Here is a 24,971-nt window from a genome sequence, read left to right as displayed (position 1 = left end):
ACTAAACTATCAATAAATGACAAAATTTTAAATTATATTAATATAAATCATCATTAAATAAACTCATATCCAAAAAAATAAATACTAGATATTCATTATTCAAACAAAATAAAATTATAAAATATTTACAATTTGATAATACAATACGGTATATGCAATACAAATGACATTTCAATGATAAAAAAAATAAATTGATAAAATATCAGTATATTTATTATATTTTAAAAATTATATCGTCATTAAGTATTATTAATGTTGTTATAGATAAACTATTAAAATGATTTGTTTGACTTATTTTGCTTTATCGGTAGTTTTTTAAAGGCAAATAAAACAGACACAAAATAAAATAAATTCATGTCATTTCTTTAAATTATAAAATCAGATTTACTCAATTGTAAACTTGTTTTTTCCAAAGTTGAACACAACATTTAATATTATAAAAATAGGATTGCATTGTATTTTTTTTATATAATACATTGAATATTATGTTGTGTTATATATAAAATGTTATGTTATGTACTGTAATGAAGTGTCCTTTAAGTTATTCAAACATTACATTACATAGAATCACATCATAACATTAGAGACATTATAAGCTTTATTACAACAATACTGTAGTACAGTATATAAGTACAGTATAATAGTGTATATAAATTTATAAAAGTGATGTACACTATTAAAAACAAATTTTGTAATGATTTAAAATAAAAATTTTATGCTTCTGTTAGCAATGATTTTTTTTATGTTTTTCTACAAAAAATATTGTGTGACTTTTTTATGTGTAAAAAGACATTTTAGAGTAGAGTACATGAATATAAGCAAAACTAGATTATATCGCATTTAAGATCTATGAGTTGATTTTAAAAGATTACATTTGTTTTTTAAATAAACAAATGTTTTTTTTGTTGTATATTAATATTGTTTTATTATAGTCTTGTTATATTGTTGTTTGACTATTATTGTGATATAATTTATTAATTATTTATATGTAATTTAAATATTATTCAAATAGATAGTAATAAGTCATTATTTAATAAACTATAAATAATTTATATAAAGTAATTATATTTAAAATTTAAATTATTTCAGTAAATTCTTAATTTATAAAACCAAAATCATTATTGAGCTTTATTTTTGATATAATAATAAATAATTATTATTATTATATATTATTTACCATTAAAATATTTGAATGATATTTTATATTTTTGTATAAACATCAAAACAAAAAAAAAGAAACAAAACATATGAAATTTCAATCAAAATTATTAAATAAAATAAAGAAAAATGTTTTGACTATATATTAAATACAATAGTAAATTTATTACATTTTTAGTTTGACATTTTTTTATATATTACATTATTTTTAAAAAGTTATTTAATAAAATATATTAGTTTTTTGACTGTTTCAGTAATACTGAATTGTGTGTTTGTGTGTTATTTTTTATATAAATATTGTTTTGTAATATTTAAGTAGTATAAAGGTATCCACGTTTTTATATAATATAGCAAATTTATACAGTAGATAATATATCTATAAAATTATATTATACAGTTTTATAGCATAAAAATATATAATTTAGATATCAAATAAATTGCATATAAGATTGTATTTTATTTTTTTAGTTTCGTATTATATATCGTATTATAATATATTTCCTAATATCTATCGTATAAACATATAACTAATGAACCGGTAATTGTGATATTTGTTTATATTTGATCTAACAGTGCTTCTCAACTGTACATACAAACTAAATAGTATAGCAATTGGATTGCATATAATTTAATGCATATTAGTTGGATAATAGTTGAATAGTAGGAACATAAATAAATATCTAATAATAATCTATAAAAAGATAAGATCTTAAACTAAACTATGTCTATAACACAGTTCCCTCTCAATGCCTGGCATTTCAATGGACTGTCATTTAGTCAGACATTAGTTTTTATATTTTTCTCTATTATTAGATATCATGTCTACTTTCATATGAAGTACAAAAAATAAGAATAAAACAAATCGATTAAATGCTAGTAACCCTTATGGGGAATGTTAGTCTTATTTCCCTAACGGTGCTCTCTTATGTGTATTGATATACACAAACCTATGAAAAATTAGTCATTTGTTTTGCCCAAAACTTGCTATACGTGTGACCGATATATTAGTTTGCATTTCCCTAAAAATGTAAATAAATTTACTATAAATAAAAGTTGCGTACAAATTGACATTCAAGTTTTATTGAAATTATGAAACAAAAATTATTTATATTGAAATATATTTAATGGACTTTTTATATATTTTTCACAAACTAATAGATAATTTATTGTCTTATTGTAATTATTAGTAAAATACTAATAATAAATGTAATTAATTAACAAAATTAATGAATACAGGTATTACAGTATTAATCAAATATTGTATAACATATTTTGTATTATTATGTTAATTAAACTATAAAATAAAAATAATATTTAATAATACATGTCTTTTATAACATTTATAATAAATAGTAATAAAGGTTTTACGTTTTTATTTAGCTAAAAGTTTAATAAAAAACAATATATTGTATATAAAGCATAAATATATTTAATTAAATTATAATCATAATAGAAATTTTTAAAACAAAAAGCTTTAAAAATACAGATTATTTTATAAATTTTAATAATTCTCTATTTTATTCTAATTGATCATTAGGTTTGCTTTTATATATTTTTAATAAAAATAATACCAAAATTAAGATAATAGATAAAAGTAGTTATATTGATTGACCTGTTTTGTATGCTTTAGTGTTGCTTATAAATTATGTTAAAACATTTACTTATTTTTTTGTAATAATGTTTTTTATATAAATTTATATACAGTATATTGTATTAGATATTTATTTTTATACAATTAAAGCATATTAATGTTTGTTGCAATTCATTGTACTGTATATTAGATATAACAACTGTTCATTAAATATATGTAATATACTGTATGTGTAGTAATAGTGTTGATTTTGATGATTATATTTAACCAAAATGATTGTACTGTAATATACTATATTTCATTATTATGGATACTTTTTTATATTAATACAAATTATATAATAGCTTATAATAAAACTATTTAAGTTATGTTATGTATTCTAAAATATAAACGATATTTATTGATAACAATAAATAAATTCTATTTAAAATGTTTGAAAAACTAAATTTTTAAAAACTTTTGCTAATTTTCAAAAATCTTTTAATTAATATCACTTGAATACAAATAAGAAATTAGATAAATTGATAATATTTTTAAAATATTTAAAATTAAGAAAAAAATATTTTTATTTTTAGATTTGTTAATTTATTACTTTGAGTTGGAAGAGTTTTCATTTTTTAATTAAAACTATTTATCATTTTTAAATAAATCATTAAATAAAAACTTTATGTACATAAAAATGAATAACTTTTAATAATTATAATATTCCATTACATTTGATAAAATAATATTTGCTAAAATTTTCAATTTATTATACAATAAATATTTATGTTATTCATATTATTTTTTTATTAGCTTTCTAATCACATAAAAAAATTATATAAATAATTACAGTATTTTAATATTTTTCAATCATTTATATTTTTTGGTATAAATTTTAAATAATATTTACTAATATTTAATTATATACATTTTATGTAGAAAATCTAAATTAAGATTTTATTTTTGTTTGTTTTCTAAACATAATTCAAGGTATATGTAAAGTAAATTAGAAATAGCTATATATGTAATAAAAATAACAAAATTTTTAAATATAATTATTTTACAAAATAATACATTAATTGTGGGTTAACTCAAACAAAATATATTAAGCAGTTGTGGTGTTCACGGGTGGATCAAAAATATTATTTTTAATAAATTAATATTGAATATATTGATTATATAAAAAATAAAAAATATTAATATCAATCTTTTAATATTTTTAAGATAATAAAATATAATTTTATAGATAAGATTAAAATCTATTAACTGCTGTATATATGAAATATTGTATATTTAACATAAATATTTGTTTTAAAATAAAAGTATTAATTTATTATTTCATATTTTTATGCAATTTATTAATATACTGTATATACAGTATTATTATAAATTAAATATAAATCAAAAATATTGTATTTTTATAGAATGGCGAACACCTCTACTTCTATATAGTGTTTGTTAGAAGATTTGCCACAAAATCTAAACTTTTTTATTGATAAACAAAACGATAAAACTATGAATAATTCAACAGAAGATGTAATTTGTTATTACGACAACTCTTTAGCAAAGTATGTGATAATCAATAAGAAAACCGGTTTTTCCTCTTATCTCACAAAAGACAGATCTGAAAGACAAATGCAAATCAAAAGACATAAGACTGACAATCGGATTGGACTACAAATACATGAAAAAGACACGACTGATCCCAAAGAGGACAACAACTCARTGGATATCCAAAGGTTATTGAATACTAATCACGCATTCAATGGATGTCCACACGTGAAGACCAAATGGCAATTAAATGATTGTAATAATAATGATAGCACTGATAGACACACAAAGACATTGTTTAAAACAGAGTGGTCTTTAAGAGCTGATATGAGAGTCAATGAATCCATAAAATTAGACAATTATTTGGTGACTAAAGGCATGCTTCGAGTGATCGGACAAATGGACAAAAAGTTTATCATATGTCTGGACACCAATCGGAACCTATTGTTGGCCTTTGATCAGCACGCAGTCCAYGAAAGGATCAGATATGAAGTAATACTTAATAACTTGTATGACATCCATAAAAATGTTAAATCATATCCTTTATTGCCGCCAATTATTATCACAATACAAGATATTGATGACCAAAATGTCTTCAATGACTTGCAAAACAATTTTGAATTTTATCGCAAACAAATCAAACGAAAGACAGGATTTGAAGTGACAAAGAAGTCACCATTGATTGTAAATGCATATCAATTCTGTGTGACACAAGTGCCTCAATGTCTGTCCGATTCACTGGATATCCAAACAATTGGCGAAATTATCAAAGACTCACTAATTCTTATGAGACAACAATCGCAACGCATTGTTAAGTCAGACGATGAGAGTAGTTGTCCTAAACTCATACCTAAGCTAATGGAGAGATTGCAGACCAAAGCCTGTCGCGGAGCCATACGTTTTGGTGATGCTCTCAGACTTCACGATTGCAACAAATTGATTGACAAACTGTCCGATTGTAAGAACTGTTTCCGATGTGCTCACGGAAGACCATCAGTCACACCGTTAGCTTATATACCAAAGTTATCTTAACTTTACTACTAATCATAACTGTATTAATAATTATACATTTATTACTTTTATATGGATTATATAAGAAATGTTAATACAAAATAACTATTTCATACATATATAATGTATTATATAAATATTAGTTATATAATTATATTAGTAAAAGTATTGTAATACTGTAATATATACTGTATATATATATATTTATAAAATGATATTATATTGAATTATAACATTTTATTATCATAAGTGATGATCACTTTAAAAGTGATGCAATTGGTTGAAGTGGTCGCGACTCTTAAACATAGGACCCCACGGATTGTTTCCCTTTTGGTCATCCCTTTCCTTTTTGTCCTCTTTTTTGTAGCCAATCTTAATCTGCGAAGATTTACCATCAGTTCCCAGAGCTGAATCACGCCTAATATAATTTACATCATTAGTATATAATAAATAAAAATAGTAATTAATATTTGAATTACTTTTGCTTTTCCAATGATATTTCCTTTGATTTAGACATCTTTCTTGTGAATGTGTCGTACGGTTAGCAAACAAGTGATGATTTAATGCGATTAATGTCTTCAAAGACGTTAGTTTATTGCAAATAATTTGATTGATATGCTCTCTAAAAGCAGTTTTCTCTGGATTTTAAAAATAATTAAATTTAGTTTTTTTGCTATTTGATTGACAATGTCTTAAAATAGTTAAATTAAATCATAATGTCCTTACAGTTTGAGGATTTTAGTTTTGATGGCCAGTTGTGGGAGTCAATGGACGTGATGTAGTTGTGTGAGTACTTGAAGCTCCAGAATATTGCCACAGTTTCCCAGTCGACTGCCCAATGATGAGGTCAGGTTAACAATAATAGCGACTATCTTATGATAATATAGTGAAATTGGTTTGATTTCAAAGGTTGACATTAGTACATGACTAAACTCAATATATAGACAAACAAATAGGTATTATTGTTCAATAGTCCTAATGAGACAGCACTTGGAATCTACACTTTTTTGATCGGTCAGCACTCTTGAGATTTGCGATCAGAAAGTTTCAAATGATTGACAATCAATTGAAATCAACGTTTACTGGATTTACAAATAGATATTGATTTTTGGTATAACTACTGTTTCAATATATYTAATACTTAGATTTGTTTAATATGTATTCACAAAATAACTTTTACAACAAAATGACTGACTTTGATAGCGACAGCTTTTAAAATTGGCTTTGAATTCAAGTCAAACCTGAATTGAGAGGCACTGAGAGAAAGAAAGAAAGAAATAGAGAGATAAAGTGGGATAAATCTGGTTATTAATTGGGTGCTCAGCACTGGTGGCTTAAAATATATATAGTGGTTGTCAATGGTATGTATGTATACGTATGTGTCATAAACACCTTACTATTCCTGTGTGTGATCAGCACGTGGACAGTCAGACCAAATAGAGTGATATAATATTTATAAAAAATAAAGAGAGGACTTAGTTATCTGCAATAACATCAGTAATGCTGCAGTTTTGTTGTCGTTTAATATGAGGTCACCTTATAAGTGGATATTACTAGTTATGTATTAAATATAAATTTAATAATTTTCAGCTAAATGTTTAAAATCACGCCAAGGATTTTTGAAAATAAATTTTTGTCATTTTTTTGTTTATCAAAATTACTTACACTTTACATATAATATTGATAAATTTTATATTGAAAAATATTACTACATTATAATATAAAAAAAATATATATTTAGTAATAAAAATTGATTTTTAGTTAAACTATTAAATTACGTCAAATATATTCTACAATACTTGACAAGAATTAATTGCATTTTATTAAATTTTAGCTATAAATTTGTTTATCATAATAAATCAAAAATATTAACAATTCAAAATCTTATATATTGAATAATTAATAAAAAATTTTAATAATTATATAACATAACACTAAAAATATAAAACATTTATAATTAACTAAATATTGTAAGAAATAAATAATTATACAAACAATAGATAAATTATATAATTTCATAATGAAAATTATATATCAAAAACAATTTAGCAATTTTTTTAAAAAACAATTATTTTATGTTTATTACATTTTTTTTTAATTTTTTCTTTTCTTTTGATTTTGAGGTTTACGTGCTTTAGATCTCATAGTCTTTTGATTAACATTTTGTTGACGTCTTTGTCTTCTTCGATCAGAATTCAATGCTTATGTATAAAACAAAACAAAAATAAATGATAATTCATATTATTATTATATTATATAATAAAAATGTAAAACTTTGAGACCACCTCCAGTGCCGTCTCCATTGGATCCGCCATTAAATGCTGAAATGGCATTTGCAATAGCATTGAGTCCATTGACAAATTGGCCATTACATGACTGATCTTCATCTATGGTTTCACTGTTTGCAAATAAATTTGTATCCGATTGTGATATACTATATTTAGACTCGTTTTCAATCAATTGATTAGATATATATCTCGAGTCACACAAATGACATAAATATACAATCGTATGAATAGTAATATAAATGCTATAAATATTCATATCATTGTATTTTAACCACTGATTAATTTGATTAAAGTTTTGAAAGATTGAAATGATATTTTAAATTTTATAATTTTATAATGTATATTTATATACAGTTTATGCATTAAATTTATTTTTATTTACTGAACAATTGATGGGCAAAAATCTGTTCAGTGCAAACATGCAAAATATAATATTTATTTTTATTTGAATTTATTTATTTATTAATATATATAATAATATGTATGAAAATAAAATATTACATTATAATTTAACATTTACAGTATATCTTTATTACAATTAATTTTATTACAGTAATATTATAGTTGCCATACAAAAATTATTGAATTTTGACTAATATTGTATTAAATATTAATATAATCAAAATAATTGTACTCAAAAATTTGTCTTTCTATTTGGCACAATGCCATTAAATATTTGCATATATTAATTATAAATATTAATATTATATAAAAAATAAAAACATTAATTTTATTTATAATTTTATGTTTATAAAACTCTCCATTGATTCACTATAATGATAATCTTAATAATATTACTTTATATTTTATTAACATTGAAGTATTTATTATAAATTTACATATACTGTATATACAATTTGAATAAATTTAGTAATTCTTTGCATTTATAGATATTATTGATAAATATGAAACTTAAATGGCAAGTGTTTCTTATTAATGTCTATAATAAATATTATACAGGTAAATTAGTATCATAATTGTAATTACTAAAAATTTAATATAAACTATATCTAATTATATACTGTAAATATATTATATTTAAAATTATAATATAATTGATTCTTATTTATAAACTATAATTTTCTCTTTAAAACTTAATAATACATCTACTTTTTAAAATTTAATAATAATTATAGTAATATTATAATTATTATTATTATTAAAACTATAATTTCACTGATCTGTAATTACATAAAAACCCATTTCACGTATATTTTATGTCACATGAGAATAATATTGCATAACTACTGTATGTAACTATTTAATAGATATTTTGTAGTTTTTTTAATCACCCGTTTTTGTAAAAATTGAAAACTAAACATAAATATAGGTTTATATAAAATAAAATTCAAACAAATCCTATAATATCAAATTAAAATAATTGATAAAAATAAATATTTTAAATACTATTTTTAAAATAAATTTTATTATTATTGCCAAATCAATTTATTTTTTATATAATCAGTTAATATTGTCATCAAATATTTCAATCAATGTTTGTTTCCTCCCTTTCCTTTGCCTGGAGCTTGTTGTGTGCCATCTATTAAATTAGCAAATAATATCAATTTAATGAAATTGCAATCATTAATAATTGAGAATTCAATATAAAATTTAATCAATATTTGAATGTATTGTTACCTCCACCAGAACCAGAGCCCGAACCAGAACCAGAACCGCCTCCCTGTCCATCACATTGTTGGTCAGTATCAACGGCTCCCATATCACCTCCGGGAACGACAGCCGCGTAGCTAACAGTCGATACGATTAGTAAAACACAGAAAACAATAATCAGTTTCATGTTTTGAAAATTTTAATCAAACAATTTTTTTTATTCAAACTGAAACATTAACTAACATTTCAATCATCACTACTTTACTTATTTATATGATAACCAAATCAGTCTATTATTATTTAAACAGATAATTGCACTTTTTAATTGTTAATGCACTTACAKTAATCTACAATAATTAAACTAATTAATTATTTCAATTTTTATGTATTCATATGTTATTTTTAACAATTTTAAAATAGTTCTTAATAAATTATATATAATTATTAATAATTCTGAACTTTTTCAATTTCAATAAATTATTTTATTTAATCAACTGTCAAAATTTGCACAACTTAATTATTCTGATAATTTTATTAAATTAAAAACAAGTTRTTTTAAATAAATTAATAATTGATACAAAATTAGTCTATTATTTACATTATTATAACGCATAAAAATAATAGATTTACATTATTTTATTAAATGTTTTATTAGATATTTATTTTAATCTAAATTAATTAAGCTATAAAATATTGACAGTTGATTAAATAAAAATCAAATAACAATGTAATATGTAATATGCAATAATGCACAAAATAAAAACCCTGTATTTCATTTAATCATAACTTAACAATTAATAATTATATAAACTTTAAATTGTTATACTATTATTTTATTATTATTTCTTTTTATGGTCTAAATTATTTGCACATTAAAAATAATAGTGTGTTACATTATTTTATTAAATGTTTTATTAGATGTATTTAAACTTTTTAATCTAATCAGAATTTTAAAAGTTACTAATATATTAAGCTATAAAATATTGACAGTTGATTAAATAAAAAACAAATAACAATGTAATATGTAATATGCAAATAATGCACAAAATAAAAACCCTGAAATTTTTGTTTAAAAATGATAGCATTTTATAATTAAAGTATTATTTATTCATATTTCATGAATCATAACTTAACAATTGTATCATTTTTTAAATCTGTACAGATCTACATCTATATAAACTTTAAGTATTGTTATACCTGTATATCTAAACATTTTATTATTATTTCTTTTTATGGTCTAAATTATTTGCACATTAATTGCACTATAGTTATAGTATATTAATACAATGTGTGTTAACAAATTTTAATTTAATGTCTAATTATTTATTTACTATTAGTACCAAAGTAGTATAAATATTACATAATATATAAAATACTGTATTTATATATGATTTATTAAAACCAATATATATATATATAAACCGATAAACCAGTGATTGCCATAAGCTTTATAAAATATAATAACAATTATTGCATGATATATACTAGTACATATAAAACCAGTTGAGAATGCTAGAAAGCATTTCCATACGAACTCATTAACTCCCAAATGTATGAAATTAAAAAAAAWTTAAAAAAAATTAGTGTATCAGAACGTGGATTCGATTCTATGTCCTCGTGGGACACCGGACAGACAGACAGACTTATAGAATTCATATACGTACTCCTTTCAGGAGTTCGTTATGAGTAACTATAAGTTTATTTTACTCGTTGTTTGATAAAAATTTTCAAAATTATTATAAAAATTTGTTATGTTTTATACTATATGTTAGAAATTTATCAAAAATCTATGGCGTCGTTCAGATAAGAAGTCCATGAGTTTTAGGCATTTTTTTACCCCTTCCCAGACCCAGAACCGTCCGTTTTGACAAAAAACCCCTAAGTAAAGACATCCAAATTTGAGTACCCCCACATAATTATATATAAATAATACTTTAAAAATAAACAATAAATTATTTATAATATTAAAACTAAATACAAATTCTAAATATAAAATAAGAATTAAAAAATTGCACTTTCATTTATTTTAATAAATATTTATATTTACATATTAAAAATTATATAATAAAATAGCTATAATTATATAATTGTTAATTAATAACATATTTCTTTTATTTTATAATTTTTATACGTAAATATAATTTTTTAGAAATAAAAAATTGTTTTTTACACTGTCCATGCCCAAATTTTCATTAATTTTAAGGAAAAATTTGGTCGGAATTAATATTAATAGTTCAGAGTTAAAGAAAGTAGGTGTTAAGCCAAAATTATTTTATTTTTTAAAGTTTAGTTAAAATTTAAGTTATTAGTAATTTTTTTAAAAATATTTTGAAAAATAATGGGATTTATTGGGAATATCTACATATTTTCTGAGAATTTACATGGGAATAATCAGGAATTTTTATGAAATTTTCTCATGATCACTTCACTGATTTAAAAATGCAGTAAAACTCTATACCCAACCAATAAGATCTGTTAGTTTTAAATTGCTTAAAGATGTTTGCGCGAAATAAAACCATAAATATTGATATATTGATAATTATATTATTATTTATTCATTGAAAAAAATCAAATTAAAGTTTATAAAATTAAAACAAAACATAAATATTATTATTAATGTATAATTTGCATATACTGTATATATAATAATTATCATTATTTTAATTTCTTTTTACTGAATTTTGTCGATTATTATTATTATTATTATTATTTCTTTTACTTTTATTGAGTCTATTTCTTCTTCGTCTCCGAACTCGCGGAGCATTTCCGGTACCACTTCTTCCTTAATTAACAATAATAATTAACAATTTGTTACAAATTAATTTAAAATACTTATTAAAATTGTTAAATTTATAAATGTTATTAAAAAGTATAAATAATAATTACTGGTTCCTCTAATCACCCGAACTCTGCCGCCACCTCCTCCTACTCTTTGACCTCCATTTACAGGAAATAAACGACGAAAAAGTCTAAAGAATAGTCGTTGATCTTCACCGATGGATTCGCTCGACTCCATTGTTATGATGTCTTTCTTATAAATCAATTGATCTCTAATACTATTGGTTTGATCACACATTTGTGTCAACTCTCCATTATCTTCGAGAAAATTTGCTAAACAATTATAGTTATGACTCAAACATATCATTAATAAAATTAAATTCTTTGACATTTATGTTAAGACAGTTAACATTTTTTAACTGATTGAAAATATTTTATTTTATTAGTTAATTCGTTTTATAAAATGTTTTTTAAATACAAAATATTTTTATGTTTTTTTTTGTAAATATTTAATATTAAATAGACATTATTTTCATATTATTTATTAACATTTAATTTAACAAAAATATCCTTGATTAACTAGTACAAGTACAATACTATTTAACCATATGCAATATTTAAATTTATTGTATTTGTTTATTGTTTAACATAATAATAAAAAATAAAATTATAAATATCTATTTACATAATATCTTTTATATTTAATAAATTTAGTTTTGAAACATAGCTAAATATTTTTTAATATATAATACTAGTTTGTCCCGCAAATCATGTATAGCTGTGTAATTCTTTTACTAATTTTAAAATATTCATCATAAATAATTTGAATGGCTTCCTAATTTGTTTTATACATCAAAATACTTAACCTAATGTAACAAAAATACAGTACCAATAGACATTAATTTGTCTAAACTAAAGAAATTTTTAAATATATTTAAATAATTTTAATAAAAATTGGAAATTTAATCTTTTTTGCGAAAAAAATTTGCATTTGAAAAAATTTTACAAAAAGTTAGCCTCCCGGTGCCATATGAGTCATACAAACATTAAAAATTTCCCATAGAAATAACATTGCTTTGATAAAATTTAAAAATTTCAATAAAAATTTAAAATTCTATCATTGTTGAGAAAAATTTTTGCATTTGAAAAAATTTTACAAAAAGTTAGCACAGGTATCTATCCTCCCGGTGCCCTGTGAGTCATACAATATAGCAAAATGTAATTACACAGCGCCTGCCTACCTGTCCCTAAAACCTACCTGAGCTCAATAATCATTTAAAATTTCCCATAGAAATAACATTGCTTTAAATAAAAACCTAAAATATAACAATACATTTTTAGATTTGAATTAAAATATGGTTGTTGATGATATGTGCACGCATACAAACAGAACTATTATCTTAAAGTGTTATCTTGATATCTTGATTCATTAGGAATTATAAAGATTTTTAATAAATAATCTTAACAATTGATAAATATTTTAATAACAATTATATAACTAATATTTATAATACAATTTTAAATGTTTAAGAAATGGTTGCTTTCTTTTTATTTTTTGTTGATTTTTTCTTTGGTTTGTTGTTTTGTTTTTTATTTTGTGGACTCGTATTGACGACAATCACTCGTGTCCTATAGGGTCGTCTTCGACTTCCTCTTAATCTTCTTCTTCGACCACTACTTCTGGCTGATCCGCCATCAGTTCCTCCATTTCCTGAATAATTTTAATAATAATTTCTATAAGAAAATAATCAGAAAAAATAAATAATAATAAAGAGATAAATACCTGGATTTGCTGTTGTTCTCCGTCTCCGTCGTCGCCTAAGTAATGGCAATAACAGTCCAAAACAACGTCTGTCTGAATTGGGACGACTGTCCAAATCTAAACTATCGGAGTCTATATATTTGAATTGATTATTAATTTTAATTAATTGCTTATTATTTTCATAATTATCTTCTAAAAAATTGTTGTTTTCATAACAGATAACATCCCTGATATATAAGATTGTTATAATTAATAAAATTTTATTCAATTTAATTACAGTAAGATTTACTCTTACTTTTTGATACATATTACATAATAAAGGAAAAACAATGCTTTATTATATACAGTATATTGTTTGTCATTTATATTTGATTTATAAGATAATTATATCTCTATTAATTTACTAATTAATTATAGTATTAATGTACTTAGATTTGACAAAATATTTATTCAGGAAGTAATACACTAGTGATTGAATATTAATTTATTATTCAATATTTAAGATTTTATTTATTTAATTTGTTAATTTACTCAGGGGTTCAATCAGTGCAATTGATTACACATCTTTTGTTTTATTAAACAAATTTTTTTAATATTGTTTTTATATTATGTTAAAGTCTATTGATATTACAGTAAAAACTAATTCAAGACTACTATGATATTAAATTACATATATTAATTGCATAAATTTGTTTTAATTAATTAACATACGTTAAATAATAAAATATTTATTAGCACAATAGATTTTTATTTATTTATATATTTTATATTATTAAAAATGTAAAACTTAAATAATATTATTATAAGAATATATATGTAAATTAGTAATATTTCATTTTGTAATAAATTTTGTAATCAATAATTAATTGAAAATTTTACTAATGTTTTTTTTAGTAATTTTCAATAATAGATTCATTAATTATTAAAGACTGCGGATTAAGCATAAGAATAATCTCGAGAATATGTAAACAATTATATTATATTTAAATAAAATATAAGATAAAAACCAATCGTTTGGTTGTTTGACTTCGAGGACAATATGCATGTCTTTGGTTTCATACAACAGAGCCTAACAACTGGTCTTCATTTGTTTGGCACCGGTGTCTATGGGTTTGCCATTATGTATCAAATGGCTCACAACGATCCAAACAATCCGAGGTCATCATATATCGGGGACATTAAATATCTGGTTAGCTATCAACTGATAGTTATAATAATTTATATATATGTCATTTTTTGTCTATTTTTTATTTGATTAGACTTATTGGAATTTGGTATAAATTTAGAGAAACAAATTATTTATATAATTAAAATCTCTTATCAATTAATTGATTTATTTTGGTTTATATTTTATGAAAAAAAGTTATTTCAATTTATGTTTAACTCATTGAGTTTAGTCAAAGATATTTTCGTCTCAAACACTGAAAGTCATAGTTTTTCAGTATTTCTGGACTCAACCTTCTTTTGCACGACATTCCCCTTCTCAGTGGTATTTATATCAATCAATAATTACATTTAGATATATAATATAATTGTTTGAATGACCAGTTTGTTTGCGGGACATTCTGGTTATTAGACTTTGTCGACAAGGGATCTGTTCGGGACCCGGATGTCAACAGTCGATATCCCGAATGGTATACTCACATAACAGTCAGTTTGTTTTTTATCATATCATTTACGATAATTTAATTGATAATCAATTATTTGTAGCACTCGCTCAACGGTCCCATGAATTTTATAGAGATGTTGATGACATACCATGAAGAGCCATACCATAGACACGCCATTCTTGTATTGCTCACTGTATTCTCTCTTTACTTTACATTGTTAATCATTTTGGGCATATTTGTCGACCTCTGGATCTATCCGTTTTTGGCCAAACTCTATTGGTCACAGCGTATCATATTTGCCGTCATCTGTGGTGTCATTTTAATCATCTACTATATGACTGGTGTAGGTCTCAGTAAAGTTCTTTGGCCACAATGTAGAGTCAATTGGTATAAAAAAGTATTAAAATGAAAGATAAACCAAAATTTAATTGTTATTCTAAGTCACAATTTATTAAAATCATTTTCAATTCAGTGTTTGGATAATTAAATAATTGTACTTTAAATTAATGTTGAATTTGTGATACAGTAAAAAGCATAAGCTATTTTACAGTATATTTTTTATATACAGTATATAATCAAAAAAAAAAAATACATACAGTAAGATAATACAATATTTATATATAAATGTTTTTTAATGTTAAAATTTATAAACTAAATAATGATATAATGTTTAAACAGTCGAAGACATAATTAGATAACAGCCAATAAGTATCAATATATCAATAATTTATCAAAATTTTATGTCAGTTATAATTTTATGTCATTAATTGATATAACATAACATTCAAACTTTTGTTGAACAGAAAAACAAAACTAAGAAATCGGTGTTTAATTTCAACTATTGATTACTTGATTTATTTCGCGCATTAGTTCGTCGTCATCGTCGTCACAATCAATGGCATCACTCATATGATTGGATGATTGTCCGTCGAGACTGAAATCAAACTCTTCGTCTAAATCTGTGTTAAATGATTTTATTCGTTGTCTTTCTGAAGTATCGGTTTGTGTGACAACTGTTGTTTCAATAGGTGGTAAAGTAGGAGTTGGACTGCAATGAAGATCTTTAACTATAATATCTTCACATTTTTCTTGAGTTTCATTGTTTGTGTTTTGTTGCGCTACGAGTGAAGTGATGCCTACAGAAGAGCGTCTAATCTTAACGATCGGTGGATTTGACGAATCGGCCGATCGTTTCTCGCCTTTCGGTTCTTTATTTTCTTTGAGTCCATTCTCTATTGACTTGTCTTCATTTGATTCATCGGTATTAGCTTTTAAACTTTTGTCTTGTCTTTCGCGACGAATCTGATCCAATGTCTTAACAGCAAAAGTTTGCGATTCATTCGTTGGAGTATTGGTTGCGTTCACTATACCCGTAATAGTCGGCAATGTCTTAACAAGACTAGCGCTTTGATTATATCTTTTGAGTTTTACTCTTAAATCTTTAGTCGTATTGTTTGTTGTAGTAGTGATGGTCTTCTGTTGTTTGTTTTGCGTCTCCAATATCATTGAAAAGTCGGAGAAGTCGTTAAATTGTTGATCGTTATCGTCGGCCTCACTATTGAAGACCTTTTCCATTCTGATTTGTTCCAATGTCTTCACACCGAAGTTGGCGTTAATGTCATTACTTTTCATGTTTGCTGTTCTCAATTGACGACCAGTTAATAGCGTGTCGTTAGTATTATCTTCGAGTTTTTCGCTGTCATTATCTGACTCTTCATTGTCATCATTAAGTGATATGTTAATGGGTTGTATGTTGTGATTAACTATCGCGTCATTCATTGTGGACACCGATTGTGATACATAGTCGGTGTCGTCAAACAGTTTTAGTCCACTTTTAGCGCTACTTTGAAGGAGACCATTGTTTTGTGTATTATTAGCGCCGTTATTATCACTGGTATTCGTGTTGTCCGCTAAACCCGTAGTTGTGCTGTTAGTGATCGGTCTGATAATACCATCAGTTTTGGTCTCGTCGTCCATTGTCACCAAACGAGGCTTCTTATGCATGAAAACACAGTGTGGTTTCCGACAGCCGGACGGCTGTGTCTCCCAATAGCAGGCAATAGATGACCGATTAATACGGGACTCCATGTGTCGGTACATACAAGTGGCCGCACGCATGCATTTCCCGTTTTGCCAATGAGTACATGTTATCTCTGATCCGAGTGCGGCCTCACAGTGACGATATGGACAGTCATCGCCCTAATTGATTGGCCAACAAATATATTGACAAACAAATATACAAAAGAAATCAACGATTAGTCTTGAAATCAAATTTTTGGGTTTCGGGTAAAGAAAACAACGAAAGAAATGATGAGACAGACAGACAATGACATCATTTTGTGGTCATAATTATCATTACTTTAGTACACGTCGAGTAATAATAGAAATAGCAGTCGTCGTCACTCTTCTCCATTGTCGTCATCATCGGTGGTCAACTAGTATTCAAACAAATGGTCACAAACAACAAAAATGGTCACTAAATGTACCGATTATTACACAAAAAGTATTCAAACAATCAATGGTTTTGTAATACAAACCAAACACTCAATAATATTGTATTTCATTCAATATATTCTATATTATTATAATATGTGTTTAACTTAAAGGACTTTTCATAAATGCTGTTACAGATAAAAGGGGGAAAACTAATCAATTTATTTACAAAATACTCATAAATAACATAACGATCAAAAAAATTTTACATACATTTGATAAGTTTGTATTAATGCTAAATAATACAGTAATATACAGTATATATAAGTTATAATATAAGTTATAATATAAGTTATAATATAAGTTATAATATAAGTTATAATATAAGTTATAATATAAGTTATAATATAAGTTATAATATAAGTTATAATATAAGTTATAATATAAGTTATAATATAAGTTATAATATAAGTTATAATATAAGTTATAATATAAGTTATAATATAAGTTATAGTATAATTTTAATTTCTAATTTAAACAAATAAATACATATCTGCTTTTTTATCTGTTAGATTTATTAGTAATTAATCAAAAATAAATCAATTTTATAAGTTTTTATATCAATTTATTAAAGTTTATTCAAATATAATTACATCAATCAATTATATCATTTTATTATTATTATCAATAATAATGATAACATTTAAAATATATCACATTTAAATATAATATAAATCGTATATATATATATATATTTAAAAGTAATTAAGCATTATTATTTTATAATTTTATAATTAGCTCTTATATTTAATATAAAACATCACACAATGCGTGTTATAATTATAAAAAAATCAAAACCATTACAAACTTATTAATTTTGAAATTAAATTTAAAAAAATACATTGTGTTATGTCTTAGATTAAAATTGTGCAAAATTTTGTAACATCTGATTTGCAAAATTTGATTTATATTATATTTTGTTATTGTAATTATGGTTTTGTATAGAAAACGTACATGATAATTTCGGTACAACAATTCATCAAGATCAATACATTAAAATTTTAATTACAAAAAATACATTTAAATATTACTTTAATTTTTTTGTTGAAATATTCGTTTTTTGTTCATAGATAACAAGTGTCACAATTAGAGCAATCATTATAACGTCAATCATCATAATGTTATATATTTTGGTCATTATGTTTATTAAATTATTTTTTAATATTAATATTATTTGACATTATAATTTGGCATTTTTCAAACAAATTCAATAACAAATTATATTTTTTTAAAATTAAAAATAAAAATAAATTGTAATTTAGGATTTCAAATATAATTTTGTTTTTTGCTTTGTTAAATCATTTACATTTTTTGTTTGCAAATTAAAAACACAATTAATTGTATTCAATATTACACTGCTATTACATTATATAAATAAAAAAAATAAAGCACACACTTAAACACACAAATATATTTTTGATAGATAGTAAAATCGAATTAACAATTTACAAAAAATTATATATACTATATATATGATTTTTGTTATTTTATATTTCACATTCATTTTTAAAATGTACTTTTAATTGTAAATTTTAAAAATAATATTAATATTTAATAATTATTATATATATTACTTTACAAAATATTCCCAAAAAGAAAAAATGAAAAATGTTAGCAATAAACAAATGCATTGAATTTTTAATGAATTATGAGATGAGATAAATAATTGTCAATAATTACTATTTTATAATAATTCAAAAAAATATTATTATTTCAAAAACAATCAAATTTATTCAACATATTTTGTTTATTTATAGATATTATGGTTAAATTATGAAAAAATAAATTATGACACAAAATATTTTATAGTTTTTAAAAATTAACATGTTCAAAAAATTGTTATATATTTTAATTATTAATGTAATTTTTTAATAATCAAAATGACTGGAATAAATGAACCAATTTATAAATGATATTGATAAATTATTGTAATAATGTATTACATTTTATATAATACAATTGATATTTTTAAATTTTTAAATTGTAACTCTCATATTTAGGATATTAAATAAAATTTAATTAAATTAATAAATTAGATAGTAATTTAATAAAAAAAATAGTTCATAACTATCTTTTAGCATCAAATTATAACGATAAACATAGAGGAAGTATGTTAGTGCCTGTCTATCATATCTATACATATACTCCAAGTGCTCTCTAATGATAATCAACAATAATACGGTATTTTTCTGAAATACTAAGTATTATATACAGTCAAGTATGTAATACAGTATTACTAAATGCATTGTAATCTTAATTATAAAAAACAACATTTTTATAATTAAAGAATAGTGTTGTTCTTTCCTTTCCATTAATTAAATTATCAATTGTTTCATTAAAAAACATTACATTGTTATTGAAATTAGTTTTGAAGGATGAGTTTTGATATATTATTTAATAATGAAATGATGTTTATAATGCGTTAATTTATATATATAATCCAATTTATTATTGTGTGATCTTAATACAACAATTTATAAAACAATTATTAAAATTGATATTTCCAATTTTTTCTATTTATCATATTTATATTGACATATACAGTATGATATTTATAATATAAATACATACATATATGTATATATATTTTATAGATTTATTATATTAAAATTGTAATTTTATGCACAAAAATTGTTTGTTTTGTTATATTTTGTGTGTATTTTGAATTCAATATGAATAGCAATTTTTAAATTTGTGTGTATATATAGATATTTCATTGTATATAATAATTATAATAAACTATAGTTTGGCAGGAATTGTGTTCACACGCTATTTACTGTTTATATACACACACGTAGACAGGTATACATTATATGGACAGGTCGTCCATCAGCTATCAAATCAGTTAATCTGAGCCGTCATTTTCAAAACATGTTTAATTGAATTGCTTTTTTGAATTTTTTGTTTATATAAATACATTGCTTCCCCTATCCTTCAACATGTTATCTCTTTAGTAGATTTATTTGGTACCAAAAAATTTTGATCCATTAGTTTGTCGGTAAATTCTAACACTAAATGTATAGTTAAAAATTGTTTTTTGTTTGTTTGTTATAATGAGAGAAACACTCACTATATGTTATAGTGATCAACAATAAAAATAAATAATTTTAAATATATATAATATATATAATTGATTTAAAAACTAATTATAATATTAAATATTACAAAATATTATTCAGAAATAATAAAAAAATTATGTAATTAAATTAAGTAAATAAAAATGATAATTACGACAATTTAGTTATTTTAAATCAATTCAAGACTAATTAATAACCATTTTATATATAAATTAATAACACTTAGATTATAGACTACCGGTTATTTATCTCCAACCCGTGAGATAGCACAGCACAGGACACACGCAAAAATGAGTGCAAACACCTGAACCCCGATGAGTATGCCTCCCGTTATGAGAATCCATTGCCACTTGTCTTCCATGAATTGTTCAAATTTAGTCAGACATCCCGTTCCGTGAATGACTTTTTGGTTAATTAGATTTTCAACAGAATTTCTTTGTTGGTTCTGTGACGAGAGGTTTTGGGTCTGTAGTGCACAGGTTTCAGAGTTAGGCTCCAAACAACAGGAATGTGGTATACGGTATGAACCTCTCGACGAATCGGCTCCGATACCAAATTCAGGCGATCGGACTGAACTGTTTGCTTCCTTATTATAGCTTGAGTTGAGCCAATCAATGGGTCCTTCGGCACCACAACACTTGAGGTTACGTTGAATGCGGTCCACAAGCATTTCAGTGGCATTGGTATTACCGGTCCCATAGTTTACTTGAATTAATTTTTGAGTATCACGTTTTATACGATCCTTTACCTAAATTTATTAAATTTTTAATTAAAATCAACACTAGATTTTATTATAAAGGTTCAAAATATCTGTACTTTATAATTATTTTATTATTTAAAGACACATTTTCTTTGAATAAATATTGTGTAATTGTAAATATTTCAAATTTATTTTATAAATCAATATATCTTTTATACTAAAATAAATATCAGGTTTGAGAGCAAATAGTTACTTAACTATATTAAAAATTATATATAATAAATATAATAATGCTGTACTATAATTACTATAATAAAACTCTGGATCACTTCCACCTACTCTCTCTCTCTCTCTCTCTCTCTCTCTCTCTCTCTCTCTCTCTCTCTCTCTCTCTCTCTCTCTCTCTCTCTCTCTCTCTATTTCTCTATTTCGTAAATGATTTTTTAAATCATACAGATTTGTCATTACTTAAACCATGTATTCAGTAAAAGACAACTGAGTTTTCTCACTAATGAAAGAAACTTTTTTTTTTTAATCATTGTTTTTTTTGCTCACTTTATGTCTGAAAAATCTTAAGATAAGATCGGATAAGAGTGAGAAAAGAGGGAAACTGGAGAAAAAACAAACAAATATATATATATATACATACATACATATATAATACATACATAAATATATATATATAWATATAAATATATCTTTTATTTTTATTTTGTAACGTTTCGGTGCAAAATAAAAAGCCTCTCAAATATTGTGGTGACAAATGTTTTACTTACAGTGTGTTCATTATGAATGGCCCAAAATAGTGATGCCCCACACGCGACACACATCGTTACGCAAAACAGAAAGTACTGTATATTTATAAATAATATTAATTTTTTTAAAAAAATATAATGTAAATACTAATAATAGTAATAATAATAAAACATTTAGAAAAACATTATCTCCGACAAATTTACAAATGGTTTTTTGTGTGTTAGACTTATAAATAAATCATACAATAGAAAAAAATGATATCCTTAAACATGTTAGAAGATTAAATAAAATAATAAAAATACGGAAAAAATTTGCTAATAAAATAAGTGAGAAATTTTTTTGGGTATAGAAAAGAGAAAATTTGTTGGGAAAATAATTTTATTAATACACTATACATTGAAAATTAATATACCGGTATATATACAGCAGTATATATATTCAGCAAAAAAAATATAATTTGAAACCAAATTTTCTCTGAACTTACGGTTCCCAATAAACATGACGACTCTCTAACGGCACCACAACAGCCGAGAAATCCGACGACAGTCATCACACCTCCGAGTATGAGAAGCACTATGAAAGGGGTTACATAGTATTGGCCCACTTCGTTCAGGTCCAGGTAGTTCTGGGAGTCCCACCATAAATAGGCAGACAGTCCCAGTATTACGACACCCAATAACTAATTGAAAAAATAACATAACATTCATTATTTTATTGAATAATTTATAATTGAAAACTATTTGCTGTAAAATTAATTACTAACAAGTAATTACAAGAAAATAACTGTAGTGTCAATTTTGTTTTATCATTATATAGTTTCCCGCTTTTTTGTGTTGTGTTAGTTATATTACTTTTCAAGGCATTATGCATATAATATATTTGTATAAACTTTTATATAAACAACCATGCTCATTTTGAAAATAATTATCACTTCTATAGTCTACAGCATTTATATATACTGTATATATACTGTATATAAAGCAAACACAAATATTTCCATATTTATGAGTTTTATTATATGATATGTTGTTTGGAAAAATCAATTCCCAGAGAATATCTTATTTTTATTATGCTTTCCATTGCATATAACAGTGCTTAGAGAGTGCTATTGTAACACACAGTTCGTCGAAATATTTGTATAAAATTCAGTGAAGAGACTATGAGTTTGAAGAGTGGGAGAAGTGGGAGAAGTGAGTGTGTGAATCATTTTACATTATAAAAGCAATGTTTAGCATATGTTTGTACAGTTTGAAGCTCATGTCCATCAGGTGATCAACCCCTCCCCTCCTAATAGCATCATAACTAACGGTTATTACAGTTAAAACATTAATGCGCGCATAAAATACAATCACATTTTAGTATTATAGTGTAGTAATAAAAATGCAAACTAAAACAATATGAGCATTAAATAAGTAATTACATTATACTATATTACAGTAGAGTATATAATATTAAACATTTCTATCAAATATATTATTAATATATGATATTAGATCTCTAGTATTGGTTTTAAACATTTGATGAAAACATTGAATCAGTTATCTCTTATAATGTAATTCATAAATCCGTTATTTTCTTAATTAACTACATTTTGCTCTACTGTTTTGAATTATCAATACGAAAATATACTGTATATTAATTGATATATAAATCCAATTGATTTTTGGATTATTAACAAATTATAATATTATATAATTAATACATTTGATAAATATAATTAATTTATAAATATACATCATATAAATATTGATGATATTAAACTAACTGTAAACTTATTATTAGTACCCACAATATCATGCTATTATGTTATAATACACATCAGTTTATACATCAATTGATTGGTTGTGCAGTGATTGATCAACAGTTATGTTATGTAAGACATCAAACAGTGAGTGTGTGTGTCTTGTATTATATAATAGTATATATAATATATATATATATACTTATTTATCAATAAATATCAATATATTTAACATTAGCTGCCAATACCAGCAATAAATAAGCAGATATAGTACAGTATATTAAAATATGTTTGTGATATCAATGAAGCATAACATAAGACTTACCCAAAATAAAAAGTTATAGAAAACTACCACATATTTGATACACGAGAGCATTATTAGTCCGATTTTTATGTCGATCACTATTAGCACAAACAACACTATAGTTCAATAAAAAAATGACTAAATTTGTGTTAATTATAATATCACTAAAACACAAACAAATAGTCAAATAGTAATGTTATAATTGATGTCTTTCCTCGACAACTATGCCTTTCCCAACAACACAGCTCTTGTATATCACACACTCAGCACTCCATTCACGATATACTCGAGCAATATCTTCACCTCATATGTAAAGTGCATTTACAGAGACAGAGGAGACTCTACTCAATACATGAATTCAGATGAAGGCCTTTGACTCTCTCTATGTATTTCTCTCTCTCTTTCTTTCTCTATCTCTCTTCTGGTACTCGGAGTTTGAGTTTGAGCTAATACTGACAACAACAGAGAGTATGCTCTGAGTCTATATTACTCGACTCAGTAGTATTGAGGAATCGGTATTATATGTGAGAGATAGGAGAGGGTCAGAGAAAAAATTGA

The 24,971-nt window shown here is 23.6% G+C and overlaps 5 protein-coding genes and 1 long non-coding RNA gene across 6 annotated transcripts; 2 read left to right on the top strand and 4 right to left on the bottom strand.

Moving 5' to 3' along the window:
• The first annotated feature begins 4,228 nt into the window (after positions 1–4,228).
• LOC128958145 (DNA mismatch repair protein Mlh3-like) lies at positions 4,229–5,314 on the top strand. The gene has a single exon (XM_054303960.1). The coding sequence runs from the start codon at positions 4,247–4,249 to the stop codon at positions 5,312–5,314; it is 1,068 nt and encodes a 355-aa protein (XP_054159935.1). The 5' UTR covers positions 4,229–4,246.
• A 155-nt stretch (positions 5,315–5,469) lies between these two features.
• Positions 5,470–6,609, bottom strand: LOC128957695 (uncharacterized). The gene is made up of 3 exons (XR_008484550.1): positions 6,020–6,609; positions 5,773–5,931; positions 5,470–5,711 (listed from the first exon to the last, which is right to left on the bottom strand). It is a non-coding gene; the product is annotated as an uncharacterized LOC128957695 (long non-coding RNA).
• Positions 6,610–11,852: 5,243 nt separating this feature from the next.
• On the bottom strand, positions 11,853–12,361 carry LOC128958144 (uncharacterized). Its single transcript, XM_054303959.1, has 2 exons — positions 12,079–12,361; positions 11,853–11,974 (listed from the first exon to the last, which is right to left on the bottom strand). Exons 1-2 carry the CDS (start codon positions 12,359–12,361, stop codon positions 11,853–11,855), a joined length of 405 nt encoding a protein of 134 aa, XP_054159934.1.
• Positions 12,362–14,723: 2,362 nt separating this feature from the next.
• Positions 14,724–15,776, top strand: LOC128957338 (androgen-dependent TFPI-regulating protein-like). Its single transcript, XM_054303078.1, has 5 exons — positions 14,724–14,921; positions 14,992–15,006; positions 15,096–15,221; positions 15,281–15,382; positions 15,443–15,776. Exons 1-5 carry the CDS (start codon positions 14,772–14,774, stop codon positions 15,749–15,751), a joined length of 702 nt encoding a protein of 233 aa, XP_054159053.1. The 5' UTR covers positions 14,724–14,771; the 3' UTR covers positions 15,752–15,776.
• Positions 15,777–16,045: 269 nt separating this feature from the next.
• Positions 16,046–17,913, bottom strand: LOC128957327 (zinc finger CCCH domain-containing protein 11B-like). Its single transcript, XM_054303066.1, has 2 exons — positions 17,702–17,913; positions 16,046–17,541 (listed from the first exon to the last, which is right to left on the bottom strand). The coding sequence occupies exons 1-2, from the start codon at positions 17,765–17,767 to the stop codon at positions 16,177–16,179; spliced, it is 1,431 nt and encodes a 476-aa protein (XP_054159041.1). The 5' UTR covers positions 17,768–17,913; the 3' UTR covers positions 16,046–16,176.
• Positions 17,914–21,063: 3,150 nt separating this feature from the next.
• On the bottom strand, positions 21,064–24,971 carry LOC128957334 (CD81 antigen-like). Its single transcript, XM_054303073.1, has 4 exons — positions 24,435–24,971; positions 22,853–23,047; positions 22,389–22,463; positions 21,064–21,660 (listed from the first exon to the last, which is right to left on the bottom strand). Exons 1-4 carry the CDS (start codon positions 24,483–24,485, stop codon positions 21,154–21,156), a joined length of 828 nt encoding a protein of 275 aa, XP_054159048.1. The 5' UTR covers positions 24,486–24,971; the 3' UTR covers positions 21,064–21,153.

Source organism: Oppia nitens, unplaced genomic scaffold, assembly GCF_028296485.1.
Source record: "Oppia nitens isolate AA-2021 unplaced genomic scaffold, nextdenovo-longstitch-racon4-pilon3 scaffold3_pilon_pilon_pilon, whole genome shotgun sequence".
In the NCBI taxonomy this organism is placed as follows: Eukaryota; Metazoa; Arthropoda; class Arachnida; order Sarcoptiformes; family Oppiidae; genus Oppia; species Oppia nitens.
The sequence above is the reverse complement of the archived record's forward strand: the minus strand, read 5'-3'. Positions and strand labels throughout refer to the sequence as shown.

Coding starts and splice junctions, on each gene's coding strand:
- LOC128957334 (XM_054303073.1), bottom strand. CDS start 24,485: ATGCTCTCGTGTATCAAATATGTGGTAGTTTTCTATAACTTTTTATTT. Junction 23,048..24,434: donor TCTATAACTTTTTATTTTGG/GTAAGTCTTATG, acceptor TTTTTCAATTAG/TTATTGGGTGTCGTAATACT. Junction 22,464..22,852: donor CGTCATGTTTATTGGGAACC/GTAAGTTCAGAG, acceptor ATAAATATACAG/TACTTTCTGTTTTGCGTAAC.
- LOC128957327 (XM_054303066.1), bottom strand. CDS start 17,767: ATGATGACGACAATGGAGAAGAGTGACGACGACTGCTATTTCTATTAT. Junction 17,542..17,701: donor ATTACTCGACGTGTACTAAA/GTAATGATAATT, acceptor CCAATCAATTAG/GGCGATGACTGTCCATATCG.
- LOC128958144 (XM_054303959.1), bottom strand. CDS start 12,361: ATGTCAAAGAATTTAATTTTATTAATGATATGTTTGAGTCATAACTAT. Junction 11,975..12,078: donor TCGGGTGATTAGAGGAACCA/GTAATTATTATT, acceptor TTGTTAATTAAG/GAAGAAGTGGTACCGGAAAT.
- LOC128957338 (XM_054303078.1), top strand. CDS start 14,772: ATGCATGTCTTTGGTTTCATACAACAGAGCCTAACAACTGGTCTTCAT. Junction 15,222..15,280: donor CGACATTCCCCTTCTCAGTG/GTATTTATATCA, acceptor TTGAATGACCAG/TTTGTTTGCGGGACATTCTG. Junction 15,383..15,442: donor AATGGTATACTCACATAACA/GTCAGTTTGTTT, acceptor AATTATTTGTAG/CACTCGCTCAACGGTCCCAT.